General features: G+C 44.1%; 1 protein-coding gene across 1 annotated transcript in view; it reads left to right on the forward strand.

Annotated features, from left to right (window-relative positions):
- LOC144819744 (17-beta-hydroxysteroid dehydrogenase 13-like) overlaps positions 1-26,207 on the forward strand; it is a 236,628-nt gene that overhangs the window by 61,705 nt on the left and 148,716 nt on the right. Inside the window, exon 2 of the mRNA XM_078677506.1 lies at positions 18,105-18,212. Coding sequence (XP_078533632.1) covers positions 18,105-18,212 — 108 coding nt within the window. The remainder of the gene's footprint in view (positions 1-18,104; positions 18,213-26,207) is intronic.

Genomic DNA, 26,207 nt, shown 5'->3' on the forward strand with positions numbered 1-26,207 from the left:
TCATCGGTGTAGGAAATGATGGAGATGCCATGAGATCTGATAACGTCATCATGGTGCCATGTAAATGTTTTTCTTTTGTAAAGTGATTCTAGAATGGAGTCTATGAGTTATTAATCAGTGTTTTCCAGCCGCGACCGGCAGTGGGAGTAAAAGCAGGGCGGTGACTTGGGAAGGGGGAGGGGCAGGGTGTGGGGTAGTAATGTATGGATTACGGAGTTTTACAGGTAAGTAAACATACGAATTTCTTTGCGTGTACTGCATCACCAAATGAGATGCAGTGCACGCAACGAAATTCGTCTTATTTATCTAATTGTTTACTTACCTGTAAAACCCCGTAATCCATACATTACTACCCCCCACCCTGCCCCTCCCCCTCCCCACGTCACCGCCCTGCATTTACTCCCACTGCCGGCCGTGGCTGGTGTTTACTCAAGTGAGTGTTACTTTAATATGCGCTTAATACCTTTGTAATGTAGCAATTAAAGTGTGAATCTGTGTTCATTAGTACACTTGTTCCAAATAAGGTGTTATTGGGCCGAATTTATTTTCATAGGCTTGTCATGAATACAGTTATTTCTGACTTGTAAAGTAAATCTTTCCTTTATGAGAAATGTTTTTCAAAAATGTGCACAGCACACTGTAAATTATGAGCACACTGTAAATTATGAAGAACTAATTATTTGGGGGATTTTGGAGAGTAGATGTATATTGTTCCTGTTCAACTTCAAGCACCAAACAGGGACGTATGGCTCAAAAAGCTTTATATTAGTCATTCAACTGGGACCACGACTGCTCAGTTTATGCAATTTCTTTTTAAATTGCCTGAAATCTGCTTTCCAACTAGATGTACAATTAAAGTTAACATGTTTAAAGTTTAGATAATTTTAGAAACGTATTTCTTTTCTCTCTGGTTGCCTTTTAGGTTTGACCTAATGCCGACTGAGCTATGAATGGCAAATTATTTTTTGTAGAAAAAAGAGACTTTAAGGTTTTTTATCGGCAGCGGCCCCTCCATTAGGGCGGAGGAGTGCCACCTGCCACCACGCTCAAATAAAAAGATAATAAAACGGGTTTTAAACCTGTTTTATTATCGTTTAATTTTAATAACCTGGGCCTGCCACCAGGACTCTGATGTGTCTTGGAGTGGTCCAGGGGATGACACTGCTGCATTGCTGGGGCTGGAGAGAGCAGGCACAGGCTCCCAGACTGCCTGGGAACGTAAGTTGCCAGCGCTCAGACCAGCCCCGACGCTGCTTTAATGTAGCTTCAGGATTGGCCATAGTAGAGTCTGAGAGCCTGTGCCCAGAAGCAGGAAAAGTGCGATGTGGCGAGAGAGGCAGCATTGGCGGTATTCGGTACGTATTTAATAAAAAAAATGTATCCCCAACCCCCCCTTTACCTCCCCTCCCAACCTCCCTCCCTCCTCTGGCCCACCTCGCCACTTTGGTAGGGCACAGGCCGCTACTGGGTTTTATGAAGAACTTATTTGCAATTGGATGAACAAGATGCATACAAATACATTGTGGGGCTTCTCCACAAGCCTCTTGCGCCGCCGGTGCGTTACTTTTAACATGGGAAAAAGTGATGTACCGCAGCACAAGGGGCATGTAAATATGTCCCTATGTTTATATTTTCCTTGAAGGCCTACTGGCGGAAACAAAGTGCAAATTGTAAAGAGATCACACTGTGGGACACATTTATTTTCATAGCGGTGTGATCTGTATGACTCCCTGGCTGCTTGGTTGTAACCTGTCTTTGCTTTTACAGCAAGGCTTTGTCGTTTACACCTTGTTTTCATCACCAGTGATGTGTTGCATGGAAGCATTAGTCAGCAAGAAAAATTAAATATGCATGTATTTAATATAGGAAAAAAACGATATTGTGTAGTAGTTGCTATTCTGGTTACCAAATGGTCAAAATATTGTACTTGTGTGAAAACAGGACCACAAAAATAAAGCATAGTAAACACAGGCAGTGTCTTGATATTTGTGCCTGCTTTGAAATTCCAAGGTCATTGCTCTGGAACCTATTTTTTTCCAAGTGCAATTGTTTTGTGGTACAATCTGGAGAAATTTGAGCACAGTGAGCATGCAAAAAGGGAGAAAACGTTATTTTACAAAACAGTTAAACAAAAATATTTTATCAACCATCCAACATGCGGAAATCTAAATGAAGAGGGAAACCGGAAGGTGTGGTAACAGTTTTGCCCTTGGTAGTTCTACTGCCCGAATATTCTGACCAGTTGCACTGAAGTGTCAAGTTTATGTTTGGAACAATAAGAAAAGCCCAAATGAATAGGAGCAACAGCAACATTCTGTTTAATTTTTCATTTAATGTAATGTCAAGGCACATTTTATTTGTTAACAAGTAAGTATACAGTTTGAAACTCCTTTGTTGTATACCCACTTTATTTGCTCCATTGTTTCCTCTATTGCAATCTTTTTCTCTTTCCCTGTTCCTCATTTCTACCGACTAACTTGGCATAGATGGTCTCTTATGAAAAGCAAGAATGTGAACCAAAGACGCAATGCTTTTCAGAAGGGGTAATCATTGTAGTCCTGATACAGAGATTCCCCAAGAGAAGGACAATAAATCGTGTGCTTTTCAAAATAGTGTGCCCCTCAGTGGAAGTAGACAAGAAAGCGAATACCAGAATGACTATTCCCCCAAGATGCCAAAGGCATGTGATTTCACCTTTACTGCAGCTTCTACCAGAAGAGCAGAGCATTCCTGCTTCTCAGTCAGTCAGAATCCTTTTATTCGGATTATAAGAAAATAAACCATACAGGCACAATAAATGTACGTAACTTGACAATAAAACAATAAAATCATGATAAAAACCAAGTACATAGATTTAAAAAAAACACAGAATAAACTGTGAAACATTAATTCTGCAACACACGTTCTAAAGCTAAAGACAATTCATTGATAGCTTCAGTGTAATGGCTCCACTCAAAGAAACGACCAGAGAAAACCAAATATGCTCTGTAGATAAATGTAAAAAAAAAAAATAAGGCTGGTCTAGATTGGGAAAAATTTAAACCCTTGAAAAGTGGGTCTGTAAATTTGACCCTCAAATGAGTGTGGAACCTACAGATTAGTATAAAGTGAAATGTGTCCAGTACAGAACTTGAATCACACCCATAGGGGGCCAAACTACCGACATGATGCCAGCCTCTCTGCACCTCAAGCAAGCAATGTATCTTGCTTATGCTTAGCCTAAATCTGGTCAAAAGATATCGATAGCTTGTATGATCAGATAGGGCTCCATGTGTGGGGTGGATTAGAAGGGCTTGTGCACAAACTGTAGGTTTCACTAACTGTTCCAACTCCCTCCTGTCTTTTTTATAGGCCAGGACGCTAGATTTAGTCCATTTCAAATCTGCCCTGGTAGCACATTCAGATTTTTTAAATAAGTTAGCTCTGTAACAAATATCTTTACGCAGCATTTGCAGATCTGAGTGCCGCCTTCGACCTGGTTCCCAGACACCAATTATGGCACACCCTGGCAGGAATGGGCGTAGAACCTAGCCTACTGGATGTTCTCATCAGGCTTCATAATGGGAACTTTGCCCAAGTAAGGTGAGGGAAAGGGAGGAAGTTCACACACCACATTCCCATCAATCGCGGTGTGCGACAGGGATGGGTGCTCGCCGACACTCTGTTTTCCCTGCATAAATGATGTGATTGACTTTTCTACGATTGCCCCAAACTGGGAGTTTGTCTATTACTGCATTATTATTCGTGGATGATCCTGTGATACTACTATCTTGCTCTCCATCCGGGTGCAGAATCTTTTGTATAGCTTCACTGACTACTGTGACTTTCGAGGACTGGAAGTAAACACTTCTAAAACAAAGATAATGGCCTGTAAGCACACAGATATTATGAAGGGGGATTCCATAGGAGAGGGACTAAACTCCAACAGGTAGATCAATTTGACTGCTTGGGAGTTAGGGTTGCTAAATCTACCAAATGGAAGACCCAAAACGGAAATCAGAATTGTCCCTCATTCATAACACTTCTGTAGCTATAAAACACTACACAAGTACCACCTCGAAGTCAGTATCTCCAGCTAGAGATCTATGGGGCAAAGGCACAATCTGCATGCCTTTACAGCTCAGAAATGTGGGGTATAGGAAATCTGAGCGGGATTATTTCTAAAGAGAATAGTCTCAGTAAATCATTATTCAAACTGCCAAGTAGCACCCCGACTGTCTCAATATTTTTCGATTCGGGTCTTAAAAGGATCAGAGATCTGACTAGGCTGACGCCGCTCCTCTACTTGGATATACTGTAGTCTGCCCCTGAATTGGCTTCGTATAGAACAGGGTTAGAGAAGGTTGTCAGCCTAAAGAACAGTAACTTAGTCCCATGGCTCCATTGTTTTAAACAGCAATTGGGAATGGGCGCATATTGGTCCAATTCATCCCTAGTAAATAACAACACAAAGGCAGAATTCAGCGGTCAAAGAGAAAATTGGACCAGCCTGACTTACTCCTACCACCACAACGACAAGACAGGCGGGCTGCTTGAAGATATTTTATCATTTAAACCGACTCCCAAACTTGAAATGTACATAGATACACATGTATCACCTTTGGAGGGCACATTACTTTTAAAACTTAGAACAGGCACAATGCTTGTTAATACGTTTACCTATGAATGGAGTTCCAGCCACTCCAAATCTCAAAATTGTCCTTTCTGCGATCGTAATTCGGAAGATGTAGAGCACGTACTATGTATCTGTCCTGCTTATATTTAAGCCAGGAGGTCCGGGCTTAGACCCATCTGTATTCCCTTGGGTGTGAGACACTATAGCGAAGCCTGCAGAATCATAAGGACAGAGTGTTGCCCCTTGTTTGCATTAAGTATTGGCAGCTACCTGCAAGCTGTCTGACGAACAAGGAAAACTGCCGGAATTTTGCTCTATCCTTTTAAAGTGCCTATTGAATTGTGTATGGCTGATTGATACAATTGCTGAAAATTGCAAGTATTTATTTTAATTATTTTACGCCCTTCTTTTAAACATTGTATCATAATGTCAGATGTAATATATTTTGCTTTTAAATTACAATTGTATCTGCGAGTATTTTAATTTAATTATTGCATGACGTGTTTTATGGGCTTGTGCCTGAAATAAACATTTAACAAGCCAGATCACCGAAAAGCATAAAACATGGATTTGATGTAGCTCAACCATTCCAGCCGGTGTATCCCATCCAGTTTCAAATAATCCCTTAAAGGGCTTTTATTCATGGAAGGTCCGCTCGCTTCCCAGACTGATAACCACCTGAGTAAGGGGTGGAGGCCGAGAACATCAGAAATATAGCCCACTGCAAGTTCCTTGTGAGCCATATATCCCCAGGTACTCTTGTGGTATATAAATAAATAATACCGGATCTAGGTTTTACTGGACATAGTAATAACAGATAGCTCAATAAATAAGAGTCAAGATTCGAGGTAGTAGGAGTTTGCAGGTTTAATACAGCATAAAGGACAGGAACAGGACAACCTGCATAGGAATAGGATGGCAGGGCCCGGCACGGGGGCAGGATTGGACTGGCGTGGCCCGGCAGCTGCCGGGGCTGGATCTGGGATGAGCGCGCTAACATTTAATAACAGTACACAAGCATATATACTAAAACAGTTGCATTACAATGAATACAGTAGGCGGAGCAGTGGGTGTGGTCAATAGCAGTCGCGAAAGATAAGGGTGAAAGTGGGTGTAACAAGAGGCGTGTACATAGACATGTGATGTAAACGTAACAGAATATGTCATAAATGGGGCGGAAACATGGAGGGGGCTACCTGAGGAGCCGGGACCTCTAACCTAATGGTGCGCGCAAACTGACAATGACGTGTTACTAGGAGAAGCTGGGGGCTATGAACTCTGTGCTAGGAGCAGAGACTGAAGTCTGGAGAATCAGGGCAACATGTACCTACCACTATCTAGTATCTGATGTTTAGAGAACATGTTGATAGAATCCAAAAGTTATCGGGGTAAAGGCTAACAGACTCTAAGACTGGTGCATACATTATTCTACATGTAGTGCGTGATGAAGAATATTAAATGACCATAAATACAGTATTTCCCTTACATGGAGACGTAAAGGCTAGACGATGACGGAAACTATTGATGCGATTCAGTAGTTTAGGAATGCAGAGAAGGAGGGCTGGACTGATAACTAGATTCATAACATATCTTGGCAGACTAACAGGCAGAGCCAGGCCGAGCCGGGCACTGTGAGGCAGGAAGTAAGTGAAGGGTCAGGAATACAGGTGGGGGCTGTATCGCTCCTCAGCGAGGGCTCAGGAGACAGGAGCTGAATCTGGTGTCCAGGCCCTTTTGAGACCTAGAAACGGGGACTTTACAATGGAATAACGTGCACACTGGGAAACGTGGCAACGTAGCTTTACATAGGCCCAACATTCGTAGTATTCACGAGAACTGGAAACTGGCATACTAGAGATGGACACAACTGTAAGTGCGTCTTTAATCGAACATGGGGAATACATATGCATATTAATCATGCACACATAACATAAGATGGGGAACACGTAGGGACACAGAACATGGCAAAATTTACTTTTCCACATTCCCTCCTTGTCACTACGTTTCCATCAGGAAACATCAATATTCATGATACCATCTATCATTTCATACAGTATCATTTGCTCGTCTCGGATTTTCTTGGAACTGGATTTAGAACGGGACTTGGGACTAGGAATACAAGAGGTAGCACAAATGCCACAAATCGCAGGGCCACATTGTATACAGAGGCAGCAACTGAATATGATTGCTACTGCAATACCTAGAAAGGACAATACTTTCCATCCCCAGGCGGAAATTATATTCCAGAACCAACCGGACCATGTCCAGGTGCCTGGATCTTGGTGTAACATATGGGCAATTTTATGGAGTCTGGTTATAGCTGAATAAACAGACGGCGCGTTATTAGGAATGAAAATGCAGCAACTAGATCCGATGACTCTACATGCCCCGCCCCTATCGGCCAGTATGACGTCAAGGACGAGACGATTCTGGAGCACGACAAATCTCATAGCAGATTGTTCTTCGGTTAAGTTACCTAGAGCAGAGGCAGTCTCATTCACTACTGCTTCGAGGGTTCTGGTCAATCTACGTATTAACTTACTATTCTGGACAGGTCCTATAAAGAAGAAGAAACCTTTATTGAAATCTGTATACTGTTCTAGAGCAGTTTCAGTATAATCGACAATCGGGGACTCGATCTCCCTTCTATGTCTAATGTGTACTAGATGTGTGTTTCTGTGATAATCAGATGGGGCTAAGAAAACTGGTGGCAGTAGGAAGGCAATGTAACAGGTTCCCTCCCAATCGAGGGGCAGACGAACATATGCGGTCTGACCACAAACAAAATAAGAATGACGTGAAGCTTTGAAAATAGATTTCCTACTGTCACTATACTTGACAATAGTAGTACAATCACTATGTCCTACGTGTATGGAACCATTATTTCGGACACATAATTCGCCTTTAACTGGTAGTACTGAAATAGCAGGTAAGTCTGGAGTAGTATCAGACTGAACATTCAGGACCATAAAATTCAAAGAATAATTACCTAAATTATAAACTTCATTTTCTAGATCTAACCCTGTTCTGTGGGGAAGACCTTGCTTGTCTGGAAAACATGTACTGTTAAGAAAAGACATATCTGTTGAGGATGACGTTAACGTGGACCATGCTCCACACGAACCGTTATGTGAAACTGGATAAGGAAAAAGTGGCAGAACTCCCTTCGGTGTCTGGAAAGGGGGGAGTCGACCACACACCCAACAATTAGTGGCATTGCTGGTCTGGTGTGAATAATGTAACATGCGGATAAAGGAATTATTACGCATAGCAAGACGATAAGATAGTTCATGAGGAGGCAGATCACTAAACGTGTGCTCTACTGTAACAATAGAAGACTTATTTACATGTGAAATAGGAAAATACAAATAAAAAGCATAACCTGTGCAGGTAGTCATAAGGCTGAAAAACAATATGAAACTTAGAAAAACGATACATCGGATTGAGTTTTGACTAACTCTCTCACTATGGGGGTCTATTTTATACATGTCAGAAACCGGTCTAACCGTTTCACCTAGGGGAGGACTTAGACAATCAAACTGGCTGACTTATTTTACTAGACCTTAATTTCTTCTTATACTCCTGTTGCGGAGTTTTCTCTAACAGGGAGGGTTCAGTATCATTGTCTTTTGCGGGACAGTCCTTAAGAATAGTACTTTGGCAGTCCTTAAAATCCTCGGAAATGTTCTTAGAAACAGGCTTTAGTCCGTAAAATTTCTTCACATGAGACAAATGGACCCAGCCCATCCTGCCTTCCAGCTTGGCGGCAGTACGGGTGGCCAGGAGGACCTGTTTGGGCTCCTTCCAGCGAGGCTCCAGCGGACTTGAACGATCAAAGTTCCTCACGAGAACCATGCATCCGGGAACGATTTCATGCGGTGCCACCTCGGTATTGTCTGGAAATGCGGCGGCAACCTGTGAACGACAAGAGTTGAGGGCAGACATCAAGGAAGCTAGGTAATCTGTCAGCATATTACTTGAAACATCGGTAATACTTCGGGGTCTAGGTGTACCCCACATATTAGGGGGGCGGCCGAATACGACCTCATACGGGGACAGACCTGATCTGGAATGTGCGACCATGCGCATATAAAATAAAGCAACTGGCAGAGCTACTAGCCAGTCCACACCTTTCTCTTTACAAATCTTGGCAATACAGATTTTCAGGGTCTGATTATGTCTCTCTACGAGACCAGCTGCTTCTGGATGGCGTACACAATGGAACTTCCACTGGTACCCTAACAACAGGGAAACGTGTTTCATCAACTCAGATGAGAATGGCTGGCCGTTATCAGAATATACGACTCTAGGGAGTCCATAACGGGGGAAGAACTCACGAACCAACTGCTTGGCAGTGGTCGTGGCTGTGTAATCTGGGACTGGATATGCCTCTGTCCACCTGGACAAAGCGCATACAACTACAAGGACATACTTGAAACCTCGACATCGCTCCATCTGAATATAATCCATCTGGAGGACTTCAAAAGGGTGGTCAGGGGGCTGGAATCCACCTTGTTCCACCGGGACACTTTTACCTGGATTAAACTGGCAACATATCATACAGGTACGGACTTTCTGCTTGGCTGCAGCTCGTAAATGCTTGTTGAACCAAATGTTCTGGATACTATCTAACATGGCTTTTTCTCCTAAATGTGCTGGACTATGTGCGGTATTGATAATGACTTGAACCATAGAGTCGGGGAGAAACCATGTGGCTCTACCCTTCGTTACCCATCCCTGATCTGTCTGGACCCCTCCTTGTTCGGACCATTTCTTGATTTCATCGGGAGTAGCATGTAACTGGATATCTATGACATCTTGAGTAGGGTCCTTAACTGTCATACAGGTAGTCGGATCTGGAGTATGTGTCTGTGTCGGATTAACTGAAATGTCTGGAGTCTGTGCTGTAAGCTTGGCTGTGCGATCTGCTAGATCATTACCTTGGGAAATAATGTCAGTAACTTTCGTATGTGCTTTGCACTTCATGATAGCAATAGATGTCGGTAAATGTATGGCATCTAACAGAGCTTGAATAAGGAGACCATGCTGAATCTTGGTTCCATGAGAAGTCATGAAACCTCTCTCCTGCCAGAGCACTCCGAAGTCGTGTACAACTCCAAATGCGTAGCGTGAATCTGTGTAAACATTAACTTTCAGGTTCTTGGCGTGTATGCAGGCTTGGGTCAGAGCAACTAGCTCTGCTGCTTGAGCAGACAGGGTGTCGATACGGTGTGTTTCAATAACTTCAGTGTCAGTAGTCACTGCATACGCGGCTACTAGTTCTCCTGTACTTGTTCTCATACATGAACCATCCACATAAAGTGTCAGGTCGGGATCTGGTAATGGAATATCTGTCAGATCTTGTCTTGGCTTAGTCATAATGTTAACTACTTCCACACAGTCGTGTGTGACAGGATTTGAATTAACTGATGGTAACAGTGTAGCAGGATTTAGAACGTTGCAGCGTCTGATTTCTATGTGTGGCTGGAACAGTGTCAATTCATAACCTGTTAAACGTGCAATTGTCAAGTGCTGAGTTTGTGTTCGGTTTAAAAGAACTTCCACGGAGTGTGGAACTTGTACTGTCAAGGAATGTCCTAATACTATGGAATCACTTTGTCTGATAGCTAGTGCTGTGGCTGCAACTGACTTGAGGCACGCAGGCAGAGCCTGGGCTACAGGATCTAATGTGCTTGAGAAGTAAGCACAAGGCTTGTACTGTCCTGCTTGATCTTGTGTGAGAACAGATAATGCTGTACCTTCGCGTTCTGTGACGAAAAGTGTAAAAGGCTTACTGTAGTTCGGTGTAGCTAGAACTGGAGCTTGGCATAAAGCTTTCTTTAACTCATTGAAACTAAGTGTATGTTCAGATGACCAAGGGAGGACAGTCGATACGGCTGCCTCCTGTGTCGTTAACTGTATCAGTGGTTTAGCTAGAAATGCATACTGAGGAATCCATTGTCTGCAATAAGAAGTAAGGCCGATAAAAGCACGTACCTCCTTCTGTGTCTTGGGCTGAGGAAGACTCGCTATTAACTGGATACGGTCTGGTGTCAACTGCCTACCCCACTTGGACAGTAAGTGGCCTAAGTAGATCACTTGCTGTACACAGAATTGAAGCTTCGAAGGGGACACCTTGTGCCCCATCTCGGCAAGGAAATACAAGACTGTAAGTGATGCTCGCTCGCAAGCACGTTCAGAACGGGCTGTGATCAGTAGATCATCGACATACTGGAGCAGGGCAGTGTCAGTTGGCATGCGAATATTGTCTAGTTGTCTTTTAAGTGCTTGACTGTAAATACTAGGACTTTCTGTGAAACCTTGAGGAGCTCGTGTGAACATATAGCTTCTTCCATTTAAACAAAATCCGAAAAGAAACTGGCTGTCTGGATGAATGGGGACACTGAAAAACGCGTTCTTGAGGTCTATGACTGTAAAAAATGAGGCTTCGGAATCAATGGCTGTCAATAGGGAAGAAATATCTGGGACAACTGGGTACTGGGGAATAATACATTTATTGAGTTCTCGAAGGTCAATCACTAATCGATATACTGGAGGTGCATTTGGATCAGTACGTTTCATGACTGGAATGATCGGAGAATTACATACATTGGAGTCAGTTTCTACAACTACTCCTTGAGCCATGAGCTCGTCAATAATTTTGGATAAGGCTGCTACAGCCTCAGGTGGTAATCTGTACTGTCTGATTCGTGGCAGGACTACACCTGGTTTGAGAGTCACACGATGGGGTGTGATTTGCATATAACCAACATCAGTCGGACCTTGCGCCCATAGATGCTGCGGAACATTGGACAATCTCGGATCAAAATCTCGTAATACATAGTGACCCTTGAAGTCACGTAAAAACAGGCGTATTCCCTCTGGGGAGCAGCAAATAACTGCACCTAATTCTTTCAGTGTCTTAATACCTAACAAATTTTCTGGGCATGACTTTGTAAGTAACAAATCAGTAGTGCGGGACAATGGACCTACTTCTAGAGTAACTGGCTTAGATATCTCATTTACAATAGGCTTTCCTGAAAATCCAAGGGAAACATTTCTAGAGCCTGAGAGCGGAGCCCCTGGAACTTCGGCGTGACTGATGGTCGTCCTACTTGCCCCTGTATCAATCAGAAACTTTCTGTCTTTCCCTAGTACTTGACTATGAACATAGGGACCTTCTTGATCTACAGGAATCTCGATGAGAGGCAAGCCTACCTCCCTCTCTAGGCTGTTTCATGAATATGGCTGATACTCTGGATACTCGGACTGTGCATACTGGTACATCTGCTGTGTAACATGCTGTGTTGCAGCAATAGGCTGCGGTGCTGTAACTGTCTGTTGTGCATTCTGTGGCTGAGAGGTCTGTGAAACCTGTTCTTGTCTAGGCGGACGTGGTCTTTCTTTAGTCTTACCAGTAGCTATATTATGTTTCAGAACTGCACACTCGTTTATAAAATGACCTGGCTGTTTACAATAATTGCATGTCCCTTTAACGGGAGCTGCAGGATGACTTGCTTGAGTCGGACCCCTCTTCTGACTGTCTTGTGGAACAGATTGTGCAACTAGTACTTTCATTTTCGTGTCTTTCATACGTTTTCTCTCGTGTTCTTGCTCTTCTCTGATTCTATTCTGGTGGTACTGGAGCATCTGTAACATCTGGGACGGGGTACTAGCTTGCCACGTACTTTCGACTTTCAAAACTCGATTCTTAACTTGTGGACTTGAATTCTCGACTAATTTAGTAACAAAAAGATGAGGGTATGACTCGCTACTCGTCTTGAGGCCACTGTTTATAATAAAGCATTTCTCGAATCTAGAATAAAAATCACTAGTGTCTTCATCTTGTTTCTGTTTACAGGCTGAGATTGCATCCCAGTCTTCCTTTTTAGTGGTTAATAATCTGGGCAAAACTTGTATTATCAGTTCTGGTAATTCTTTACATTTATCTCCAAGACCGGTACCTGGTACGCGTATCTTATCTTCAGCTTCTAGAACTGCCCAATCGATCTTTTTCTCTCCCACCTCCCAATCTTTTTCCTTGAGTTTCTCGTATACCCCTGCGGGCAACAGGACTTTTAACATTTTAATAATATCTGGATACGTGTATTCTCCCATACGGAGCATGTCTTTTAATTCTCGGTGGAACCCTGCTGGATCTTTGTCGTGACAAGGAATTAATTTCTTCATTTCTAAGAGTTCCATCTTTGTAATCGGGGTGTAAACAAACACTCGTTGCATTTCACCATCTGTTGTCCTAACTGGGTGCACTTCTCGTAACGGATTCTGTCTATCTATGTAAAACGGTTTATTTTCTGGGGGTGAGACATGAACAAAATGCGGGTTCAAGAACATACTATATTTGTGACGCTGTTCTAAAATGACACTAATTAAATCGGTACCTAAACCTTTCCATCTATACTGGAGTAACTCGTTCAGGACATCGTGTAACGGACCTGGATCAGAATGTTGACCCTCATACAATGTAATGAGGTGCTGGATCATATACATACCCACCAGTCGCTGCTCGGTTGGGGGCAATTTCAGAAACATTTGTGCCACTATTTCGTCTGGAAAAGTGGTAGAATCAGTAGTCCATCGGACTGCTGATCGGACTAGTTCTTGTTCATGCATAGTACTTAACTCGCTATAACCGATTCGTGATTTCAGAATGTGATCGGTAGCTTGAAATACTTGTTCTAGAGAACTTTGTTCTGGTGCTGGATGATGAAAAACTGACTTGTGTTCTAGGCGTAAATGGCGGTCTGGAAATCTAGATTTTCCTACATACGCTATTCTGGCGGGATTCTCGTCCTCTACCTCTTCCGTAGGAGAGTCATTCTCTTTCTCGCTTACTTGTGCTGCTTTACGTTGTTCGTGTAACCTTATTATTTCCTTACGAATTTTCTTGTACATACTCTCTATACTACTGATAGTTCTGTGCTTACCCTCGGCTATATTATCACTCCACCTTGTCAGGATTCTCATTTCGGCCGGATCTTTAGTCGGGTAATCTTGTTCTCTTATTAAACAATTAATCAGAAACTTTAATATCATGAGCTGGATTTCAGCTTTTCTTTGAGACATGGCTTCGCTAATACTTTGTGGATCATCCCCTGTACGGATGAAACGATATATTCTGTCTAGATCTTCTTTCATATCTGGTAGGGTGTCCAAATACCCGGTCACCCGTCTTACACGGATCGAATATATAACTGTACTATCATCACCTGCGACTGGATCATAACGGCATTCAGTAAGAGCTCGTCGGATATCTGCAACGGACTTATATTTGGGCGTACGCTGTAACGCACATTCATGTAACTCGACTAACGTTAAACGTTGGTGTGGTGGCGGGGTACCAGGAGGACCTCCTCCTGCGGCCCCTAAACTGGAATCGTCGACTGATACTCTTCGTGCTGGCAGAGTGGGAAATTGTAATGTAGGCTGGACCGGGGGTACCGTAGCAGGTACTCCGGTGTCTGGAGGAACAGGAATTGCCTGATTTACAGGGACTGGCGGAACAGGATTTGCATATTCTGGGACTGTGTTGTCCAAGTAGGACGAGATGAAAATATCAGCTGCGGTCGGTTTGTGACGTAGCTTGGTCGGAACTAATGGTGGCGGAAAAATACTGGATGCCTCCGGGGTTGCTTTTGGCAAGCCCTCGGCAAGAAGAGGATACATACCCTTAATAAGGGCATGCCTCTGTCTATCTGACTGTTCGGTTTTAACTCGTTCACCTATTTCGATTAGTTCCTTTTCTTGCGCTCTTTCTAAGGATTCTCTACTTAATTCTGACTTTCTGATTTCTTTTTCGGTTCTTTTATGAGATTCTTTGCGCCATAACTCGATGGCATCTTTCTGTGACTGTCTGGCTTTCTTTTTCCATAATGCTTCTTCTACTCGCATGATGCACTCGGCATCCCACGTACCTGATACGGGCCATCTATACTTTTCTTCTAACTGTTTGGTATACTCTACCCATAAATCTAGATATAATATGGCACTTATGCCATGCTTCTGATACATAAAATGACCTGGACTGTCCCTAGGCGGGACAGGAACTGCTGCTTCTAGCAGACCTTTTCTAGTTCTTAACTGACGTAGTCTGGAAAATAACGGCATGACTGAACTGTAATCTAGACACAATACGTAATTACAATACACAATGAACACGATAATTACTCCACATTCATACCACGACATTAAAATACATGAAGAACATTTAAAATAACAGTTCGAACAGAATATTACCTGGAATACGGAAAACAGAATACATGAATTTTCTCGAGAACAGAACTGACTAGGACAGAAACTAGATGCACTGCTAAAACAGTACGAAACTCACCGGTCTCATAAAGAGACACGTCAGGACCCGCATCCACCGAAGTGGACACTTCGTTTTGGGATCTGTGTACCACCAAACCCCGCGGACCAGAGACAATTAGATTGACCCTGTCTAGATACTACCCCAGCAACGGTACTCACCGGGCAGCAAGAACGGAAGGCCTCGGACTGGACTGGACTGCTTCGACGCCGGACGGACGAACTTCGGACTTCTGTTACGGGTGGGCCTCCGGATACCTCGGACCTTGGACTCTCGGCTTGGGCTCTGGTCGGGACTCGCCGCGTTCCTCCACCGCCTCGTCTGGATGCTGGACCGCAACCTCCGTCTCCTCCGTGGGCCTGAGGGATACTTGAAGCAGAAATATCTGCATGTGGCCGGTATGGTTCCGTCACGGCTGCAGAGGATCAGGGGGCATACGTGGCTTCACCGGCGCGTGGGGAAAGGGCAAGTCCCTGTTCGGGCGCCATTATGTGGTATATAAATAAATAATACCGGATCTAGGTTTTACTGGACATAGTAATAACAGATAGCTCAATAAATAAGAGTCAAGATTCGAGGTAGTAGGAGTTTGCAGGTTTAATACAGCATAAAGGACAGGAACAGGACAACCTGCATAGGAATAGGATGGCAGGGCCCGGCACGGGGGCAGGATTGGACTGGCGTGGCCCGGCAGCTGCCGGGGCTGGATCTGGGATGAGCGCGCTAACATTTAATAACAGTACACAAGCATATATACTAAAACAGTTGCATTACAATGAATACAGTAGGCGGAGCAGTGGGTGTGGTCAATAGCAGTCGCGAAAGATAAGGGTGAAAGTGGGTGTAACAAGAGGCGTGTACATAGACATGTGATGTAAACGTAACAGAATATGTCATAAATGGGGCGGAAACATGGAGGGGGCTACCTGAGGAGCCGGGACCTCTAACCTAATGGTGCGCGCAAACTGACAATGACGTGTTACTAGGAGAAGCTGGGGGCTATGAACTCTGTGCTAGGAGCAGAGACTGAAGTCTGGAGAATCAGGGCAACATGTACCTACCACTATCTAGTATCTGATGTTTAGAGAACATGTTGATAGAATCCAAAAGTTATCGGGGTAAAGGCTAACAGACTCTAAGACTGGTGCATACATTATTCTACATGTAGTGCGTGATGAAGAATATTAAATGACCATAAATACAGTATTTCCCTTACATGGAGACGTAAAGGCTAGACGATGACGGAAACTATTGATGCGATTCAGTAGTTTAGGAATGCAGAGAAGGAGGGCTGGACTGATAACTAGAATCATAACATACTCTTGGCAGACTAACAGGCAGAGCCAGGCCGAGCCGGGCACTGTGAGGCAGGAAGTAAGTGAAGGGTCAGGAATACAGGTGGGGGCTGTATCGCTCCTCAGCGAGGGCTCAGGAGACAGGAGCTGAATCTGGTGTCCAGGCCCTTTTGAGACCTAGAAACGGGGACTTTACAATGGAATAACGTGCACACTGGGAAACGTGGCAACGTAGCTTTACATAGGCCCAACATTCGTAGTATTCACGAGAACTGGAAACTGGCATACTAGAGATGGACACAACTGTAAGTGCGTCTTTAATCGAACATGGGGAATACATATGCATATTAATCATGCACACATAACATAAGATGGGGAACACGTAGGGACACAGAACATGGCAAAATTTACTTTTCCACACTCTGGAGGAGAGAGAGGAGTCATCTAAAAACATAATTCTCCATTTCGGTTCTTCTTTTTCGGGAAACAACCTTTACAACGCAACTTTTACAACGCAACATCCATTACATCACATGCCATTATAACGCAACCATTACAACGCATGACACTACAACGCATACCACTACAATGCATGTCATTACAAAGCATACCATTACAACGCATAACATTACAACGCATTGTACCCTTACACTATCCAACACTTACCCTACTGTTGCACCCCCTGGAATTAGAATAGTAATGTGTACCCCTACACTATCCAACACTTACCCCACTGCTGCACCCCCTGGAGTTAGAATAGTAATTTTTACCCCTACACTATCTAACACTTCCCCTACTGTTGCACCCCCTGGAGTTAGAATAGTAATTTATACCCCTACACTATCCAACACTTACCCTACTGTTGCACCCCCTGGAGTTAGAATAGTAATTCTTACCCCTACATTTTCCAATACTTACCATACATGCAATGTAATGTTATGCGTTGTAATGGTATGCGTTGTAAAGGTAGTATGCGTTGTAATGGAATGCGTTGTAAAGGTATGCGTTGTAACGTCATACATCCTTCTTTTTCACCGACTACTGATTCCATTCACAAGGCTCCTTGGCATACCTTTGCTTGTGGTCCCTCCTTTACGCTCTCAAGTCGCATCTCGGTCTTTGAAGGGCACAAATTACTACACAATCCAGAAAGATGGGGCTCTTGACTTATGTATTTTGGTCCGAGAGCGTGGGTAGCTATTGGTTTGTTGATTTGTGTTCGTAGATGTCTGTAAGAATATTTGAATATGTTTCACCAAGGCCAGAGTGCATGTGTATGTTGCGTGTCTGTGTTCATGTGCTTGTTAAAAGTCGATCCATTGTCAATACTTTTTTGAGTTTGCTTACCTACTTCTGGGTGCTCTGTTGTGTGCAGAAGAGGAGCTGTGTAAATAAAAATAAGCAAATTAATAAAATAATGGTTGTACATTCATGGATAATGTCTGGCTCTACTGGATACTGTAGTTAGTTGCGTGAAGTGCTCAAAATGCCATTTGGTAATCTCGGTAACTGAAAACAAACTTTGCTAGTGGAAGATCACATACTCTGCCCCGACCTCTAGTCTAATTTCAATGTCACTAACATGATTTTCAGTCTTAAATGTATTTTTTTGTAACCTAAACTTTGCATGCCTTTGCTTTCAAAACAAGCTGTTTAGGTTTTAGTACTACAATTAAAACAATCCCACATAAATATTTCGGTCTCAGGGGCTCTTGAGAAATCTATGCAGAGGGTCTTGCAAACAAATACAGAGATGTGTGTGTTTTGAGTCCCTTTTATTTTTTTTATTTCTGTAAAGCATAACACAAGCTTCAGTGTGACCTATAAATAATGAAATCATGTTCTGTCCTTCCTGAATGTTTAGGATGGTGTCCAGGAAACGGCAGAACAATGCAAGAGGCTGGGTGCAACCGTTCATACTTACCAGGTGGACTGTGCCCAACGGGAAGACATCTATAGGACAGCAGAGAAGGTAACAATCCGGTGTCATAAACATATACATGCATACACTCATATTACAGCCAGGCGAGCTTACACACAGCTGTGCTAAATCAGCATAATATGCTATTTATTATAGGGTCATGCACAGTTAGTATTACGCAAGCAAAACCTTGCGGAGATCTTGTTTATTGACCTCCACGTTATTTGTTGGGCTTCCTGTTTCTCCCACATGCATTCCCTGGAGCAGTTGTTTCTGCTAGTTTGCAATGTTTCGACTTGATTGCTAGTTGAACTGGAAGGCATGTGCCATTTACTCCCAGGTTGACTTTACAATCGTTTTCATCGAAAATCTGAACTTGGAATGAATGTTGGCAATCTTTTTTTATTTTTTTGGGAAGAAGTTAAAAGTGCTGCAAAAATCCTGGGACTTATTTACAATCCCATGACGCCACCCGTATGTCACTTTTTGGATGTATGACGGTACAACGCGTGCTTTTACAACGCGTACCGTTACCACTCAGGTTTTACAACGCAAGTCGTTACAACGACTTGCGTTGGGGGGCGTTGGATAGTGGAATAGTTTAATTTACTATTCCAACTCCAGTCCCCGTGGATAGTAGGGAAGGTGTTGGATAGTAAATTAAACTATTCCCTATCCTACAGCGCCCTCCAGCGCAAGTCATTTTAACGACTTGCGTTGTAAAACCTGCGTGGTAACGGTACCACGTTGTAAAAGTTTTGTCGTAAAGGATGTTTCCCCACTATTTTTGTCCCATTGTTAAAAGTGACGTGCTGGCGGCACAAGGGGCTTGTATATAAGCCCCACATGAAACCCCCCTACATAGAGCTTCACGACCTACCTATAGTGATCACAGTTTTTGCAGTATCCTTTTCTTCTTAGCGCCTAGAACTTTTGATTTGCAAGTGCTGAATAATACAAGTTAATATAGAATAACTACAATTACCCGTGTGTAACGAGAGGGAAAACTATGCGCACCCCTAATTTATCATAATTATTGAGTGTGGATAAGCGCCTTGACTTACAAAAGGGAAACCTTGAGCAAGTCATAACGACCCCTCCTTCTGTCAATAATGTCAGTATGTATCCAATTACAACTAATTGCTGCTGCATATATGCTTTATGTCAAATGGTTTTATGTGTATAAGTTAAAAAAAAACACAAGTGCTTATTTGACTGTCAAAAAATTCTTTGCATCCACTTTATGCAAAGTCTATGGGTTAGTATGGCTCACAGTCAAAAGTTATTAGGAATCCGTCCATCTCTTTCAACGAGCTACGCCATGATTTCGAGGCATGATGAAAAAGGGTGTCTGGAATTCTCTATTCACCTCCTGTGAGGTCTTAGTGTACATAATGTAGCAATTTCAATCCATGTAAGCTACTTTTTATCAACCGCAGCACATCCTTGTAAAGGCATTGATGTTAGTGTACCAGACATAAGAGCCTCTGCATACAGACACACATTGGAGTCACTTGACATGGAAGGCCTATGTGTTTATGGCCTGCCCACTACTTGCTAAGATCATTGTTCACGTTGAATTCAGATAAAAGCCCAGTGTTTTCAACTTTAGGCATACAGTGTGGGCAGCCGTGGCCCATGGAGGTACTTGTGGTGGGGCAGACAGGCGGGGCGGGGGAGGGGCATGGTGAGGGGGGTGCTACAAACTGGAATGTGGATAATTGGAGGTAAGTAAACAATGTAATAAATAAAACGAATTTCAAAAGCGCGCGCTGCGTCGCATTTTGCAATGCAGGGCGCGCTACGAAATTTGTTTTATTTATGAAATTGTTTACTTACCTCCAATTATCCATATTCCAGTTTTTAGCACCCCTCCCCACCCCGCCTGTCTGCCCGACCGCAACACCCTCCACAGGACGCGGCTGAGTGTGGGTGTTATCCAACTCCATGTATATATTACCCAGGTCTAAAAGCACGATTTCCACATACATTTTTTCATAGGAACTTTAGATACAGCCACAGCGCACACCGCTTAACCCCTTCGCTGCGGGGGTTAATCTCCCGCTGTGCTGGGGGGAAGATGGGCGCGCACAGCTCCCACATGCTTATGACGAGCTGAGCTCGTCATGAGGCACGGCGCTCCTGTGCTCACAGGTGCATTACCTGCAGTGGAACGCTCAGCACAGCAGGGGAATTATCCCCGCATACGAGCGTTCTACAGCTCATGACGAGCTGAGCTCGTCATGAGCACCGGAGCGGCGTGGCTCATGACGAGCTCAGCTCGTCATGATCATGGAAGAGGTTAATGGATTAACACCAGATCTGGCAGAAAGCTAGATCTTGGTCCAGAACGAGTACTTTTTGTGTTGTGGTGTAAATCCATTCAATAGTTTTAAGAAAATTAAGGTTAAAATTATATTGTATATTTCAAGCCACCAAGGATTCGCTGAGCCCACAGCGCTCATCCTGAGATCTGACTGACAGTCACCACATCAACTCGGAAGTAACCATAATTATCCTTTAACTAGAATTTCTTTGTGCATTTCAGATTTTTTTCAAACATAAGTTAAGTCTTGAATCAAAACCTAACCATAACTTCACTTTAACAGTGTTTTTCAATGAATTTCCAGTTTTCATGACATACTGCATTCAACCTTGAAACCACACGGTCACAGTAGCGGCTCACCCGCTGCCAAAGTGGCTGGGTGTGTCGGAGGAGTGAGCTGGAGGGGCGAGGAGGGTCGGGATACAAAATAAAAATAATTTAAAAAAAAATTCCGACCCGATTGCTGCTTGCTGCGTTGCGCTCTTCCGGGCACAGGCTCCCAGAATGCACTGCGGCCAATCATGATGCTGGAGGAAAGCAGCATCAGGATTGGGCTGAGCGCCTGGGCTTTCCGCTCCCAAGCAGACTGGGGCAATGCAGCTGGGGCTGCGCATGAGGGATAGGCTGGCCAGAAATGGACGTTCAAACCCTCATGAGCAGTGAAGAGACAAGGAAATGCACTACCACACCCCCACCACAATTTCACCACGCTGGACCAAGCCCCAAGACTCGTCAGGGTACTTACTAGGGGCGAGTCCAGGGGGATTATATTAAAACGATAATATAATGGGGTTAAAACCTGTTTTATTATTGTTTTTTTCGGGTGGTGGCGGGAGGCAGCGCTCCTCCGCCCTAATGGAGGGGCCACCGCTGCAGGGTCAGTCAACCCAAACTGTGCACAATCTCTGGTCATGCACAACAAGAGTAGGGGTCTCCTCCTTCCCAATCTTGTACTCCTTCTCTCCACACCAAATATTTTTTTTGCACTCCATACAATAAAGTACAAAGATGCTGAGGTGGTGATTGTTCTTTTCCATTCCCTGCATTACTTCTTCCAGAACATTTTATCTCTTTCAGCATCCTAGCTTGCTGCTGTTTGTTTATTTTCTTATTTTCTCCCAGGAACTTCTGATACTCCCTTTAATGCTTGCACTTGAGATACTGTGTCATGTTTGAAGTGCCAAAGAAGTATAGACTTCTCTGCTCTCATTTAATATGTGTGTACACAAATTTCACGTTACTGTGCACGTATTGATATTTTCTCTCCAATGGGACGTATAAAACACCTACAAGGTGGAGTTCTTTGATGTTTTTTTTCTCCATCCGCTCTTTAATATGTATGAAGTCCTCTTCCTGAGAATCAAATGATGTTCCAGGAAGTTCCCTTTCATCTATGTGTGCAATTGTTCAGTTTTCACAACAGTAGTGCCTGTCTGTGTGAACTCCACAAGAGTCCTGCTGTTCACAGAATGAGGAACATTTCTCCTGTTATGAAATAGGTATGTTTGGATGTGATGGAAGTATATATGACGTTTTAGCAAGGTAGGCGGACCTCACAGAGTTTCACTACGTAGAATTTTGCAGCGTTACATAAAAATACAGCGAGATTACACAGAGTTCCACCACTGGGCGGAAAATATGCATGTCACGCTGCTCATGCTGCAATTTAGCAATGGTAGTGCGAGTAGCTCTGAAAAATCAGTGCAAACTGCTCCATGCTGTGCGCAAGAGGACGCAGCAATTAGAGTTGATTTATTTGCCGCTCAAGTTGAAAATCTACTCAAGCAGCAGGAAATCTACTCAAAAAGCAGCCCTCTAACAACGACCGTTCATGTTAGAAAATCATGCCAGAGGAAGCCAAATCTCACTCACCTTCACCAGCTCTCCTTTCAGGAGCCTTGAGGGAACAAAATCCTACCACGCGGTGATTTGGATTGCTAGTGTGTGTGGTGTTATTGAACGGTCCTGAGGTGGAAGCCGGGACTTGGAAGCTCTTACCCAATTCTGCTGCTATTTTGATTTTAAAAGCGCTATTTTACATTGATGTTTTTAAAATTGCGTATATTGCACATAAAGGGCTTGAACCTGAGCTAAATCGCCCCATTTGGTCCCGCCATCTTTAGTGAGGAGCAAGAGCTGGGCGAGCAGACTAGTGCTCCGTCCCTCCCACCCCTGCTTGCATAAAAACACCGCTAAAACGCATCCCCACTGATTACTAGTGTGTGTGGTCCTGTTGAACGGTCCTGAGGTGGAAGCCGGGACTTGGAAGCTCTTACCCAATTCTGCTGCTATTTTGATTTTAAAAGCGCTATTTTACAATGATGTTTTTAAAATTGCGTATATTGCACATTAAGGGCTCGAACCTGAGCTAAATCGCCCCATTTGGTCTCGCCATCTTTAGTGAGGAGCAGGAGCTGGGCGAGCAGACTAGTGCTCCGCCGCTCCCACCCCTGCTTGCATAAAAACCCCGCTAAAACGCTCCCCGCTGATTGCTAGTGTGTGTGGTGTTGTTGAACGGTCCTGAGGCGGAAGCCGGGACTTGGAAGCTCTTACCCAATTCTGCTGCTATTTTGATTTTAAAAGCGCTATTTTACATTGATGTTTTTAAAATTGCGTATATTGCACATTAAGGGCTCGAACCTGAGCTAAATCGCCCCATTTGGTCCCGCCATCTTTAGTGAGGTATATATATAGGGGGTTTACCCAAACGTAGTCACTGGGACCTGGGTTATCTAGGTACTGAGAAGGAGGGGTCCCAGCGTAAGAGCAACAATAAGTATACAGTTTCTCACAAGAATTCACAAAAGCAACGAATAAAACCACATTGTTATAATTCACAATGAGGATGAGTATAGCAAATATAGTGTCAAGTAGTTACAAAGTATAATAGGTTGTACAGTGCCCAAGGGGGAGGAGGAAGTGATTGAGTGAGGATAGTGTGGTACGGGAATTGTGACAGTAAAATCAACCTAATATCAGAAATGCATTTGTATGATGATTCAAATACAAACAACGTAGGACCAACAGTTCAATGCATCAGTATATACATGTCATACTCCGAAAATGCAAATAATGGCAAAATATAGGTATCCAGTTGAGGCTCTTGGGGGCTTACTGAGAACCTCAATGTTGCCCCCTCCAGGAAAGGTGGAGGATGCGGCCACAGCCTACACGAACTGGCTGGAGGAAGCATGCATGCAACTAGCACCCCCAATAATCTATCACTCCACGCGCTCAAACCCTTCAGCTCCCTGGTTTTCAGAACAGATCAGGGACCACAAAGTTCTCTGCAAAAAATTGGAAAGATCTTGGCGGAAAAACTACAGGGAGGTGGATAAAAAGCTACTCAACGTAGAGCTGAGAGTGTACAAAGAGATGATCCGAATGGCAAAACGTGCGTTTTTCACCAAACGCATCAAGGAAGCGAGTAACTCCCCATAGGAACTATTTCGTACAGTGTCATCCCTGTCAGCCCCCAAACCGGTGGAGATACCCCCAAGTCGTGAATTATGTGAAGACTTGGCCAAGTTCTTTCGGGGAAAGGTGGAAAAGATTTTCCACTCTTTGGACAACCAAATTAAGATTGGCGCCCCAGAAACAAACCCAGAGACAGACAGGAAAAAAGATAGATTACTTAACTTCACCCCAACTAGTGAGGAGGAGGTCAGGAACCAGTTACAGAGGATAAAATCAGGCTCCCCTCGTGACCCCTGCCCAGCCACCATTGCAAAATTAGCTCCCTCTACCATTGCCTCAGGACTCACCCATTGTTTAATGTCATGCTGGATAGCAGGGAGTTTCCCTTACGGTGGAAACAAGCATCCACTCTACCCCTTTTAAAAAAAACTACCTTAGATGTGACCGATTTGAACAACTATCGGCCCATCGCCAGGTTACCCCTCCCAGCCAAAATCCTAGAGGGTATACTAAACACGCAGCTGAGTACCTTCCTGGGGACAGGACAACATCTAGATCCATCTCAGCATGGATTCCGGGCGGGGCACAGCACAGAATCGGCACTGATCAAGTCAGCCGAAGACATAAAAACAGTGATGGATGCAGGTGGCAGAGCCGCCCTGATCCTGCTGGACCTGTCTGCAGCCTTTGATACGGTCCACCACAAGTTATTGGCTGAACGGCTGGGGGCCTGTGGGATTCAAGAAAAGGCAATTAAGATCTTGCAGGCCTTCCTATCCAGCAGGACCCAGACGGTGGCTCTGGGGGACTTTAAATCGGACCCATTTGTGCTCCCCTGTGGAGTTCCTCATGGGTCTTCCCTGAGTCCGACTCTTTTTAACGTGTACGTTTCCACCCTGGCGCCAGTTATTAGATCCTTTGGCTTCAACTTAACATCTTACGCAGACGACACGCAGATAGTGGTGTCACTGCTACCAGATGAAATGGAAAGCACGGCAGATAGGTTCAGAGGGTGCATGCGTGAGGTCAGCAATTGGATGGCAGAAAACTGCCTTAAGCTGAATTCAGCAAAGACGGAAGTGTTGCTGTTTGGGTACAAAGATAACTTCTGGTCCCCACGATGGTGGCCAGAGGAAATGGGGACCCCCCCAGCACCGGTGGCGGAGGTCAAAAACCTGTGTGTACTGATGGACGATTCTCTGTCCTTCAGGCCACAAATAAACGCGCTGACTTCAGCAACCCACTATGTGCTAAAAACTATTCGAAAAGTCCTGCCGTTTCTAGCGGATGAGCACAGGAAGACAGTGGTAACAGGATTGGTGATGACCCGACTGGACTATTGCAACAGCCTGCTGCTGAATGCCCAACAGGGGCTGCTAAACAAACTCCAAATCCTGCAGAATGCAGCAGCCCGTCAGATTACGGGTACACCCAAGCTCACCTCAGTAGCACAGGATCTGGTGAAACTACACTGGCTACCAGTACGCAAAAGAATAGCTTTTAAAACGCTTTGCGTGATCTTCAAGGCACTGAATGGCCTAGGCCCCCACTGTATGACTCTGCTCTTCCAGTGGTACAAGCCTGCAAGATCTTTAAGGTCAGCCGAGCAGAGGCTGGTTGTAGTCCCAAGAGTCAGGAAAGCTCGCTGGGGGGGGCAGGAGCTTTTCCCTGGGAGCTGCAAAGGCATGGAACGCGTTGCTGTTGAGCCTCAGGCAGATATCAGATCTTCTGTCATTCAGGAGAGCCCTAAAGACATGGCTCTTTACACACTAACTCCTCAGCCCATGCATTCTAGTGGCCATTCAGCGCCAGGACACCATCGGGTAACAGTGCGCTTTAAAAATGTGAAAAATAAATAAATAAATAAATTTGTGGAATTTTTCCCACAGCTCCATGTTACAAGAGTAACACAGAGTCACCAAATTCCACCAATTCTGCACACCTCTGGCTTTTGCCAGTAAAAATCTTAGTATACTCCTTAGCTTGCCAAAACATCTTCAGATTTTGCTACAATTCCAGGGTTCACAGCTTTTAAAGAAAGTCCTCCTCTTGCTGGTATGTGTGCAGGGTTCGCAAGGTTGAACCAGAGACCACAGACTTGGTACATCTATTAAAAAATCGAGATAATTAGAAACACATGCTTTAACCCCTTCCGCGCTCATGACGAGCTTAGCTCGTCATGAGTTGCGCCGCTCGCATGCTTATGACGAGCTCAGCTCGTCATGTAACGCGGCTTTTTTTAAAACGCCGCACACAGCGGATAAACCGCTAGCGGCGATGCGGTTAAAAGCCTGACCCCATCT

The sequence above is a fragment of the Lissotriton helveticus genome, chromosome 2_1 (genome assembly GCF_964261635.1).
Source record: "Lissotriton helveticus chromosome 2_1, aLisHel1.1, whole genome shotgun sequence".
Lineage (NCBI taxonomy): Eukaryota > Metazoa > Chordata > Amphibia > Caudata > Salamandridae > Lissotriton > Lissotriton helveticus.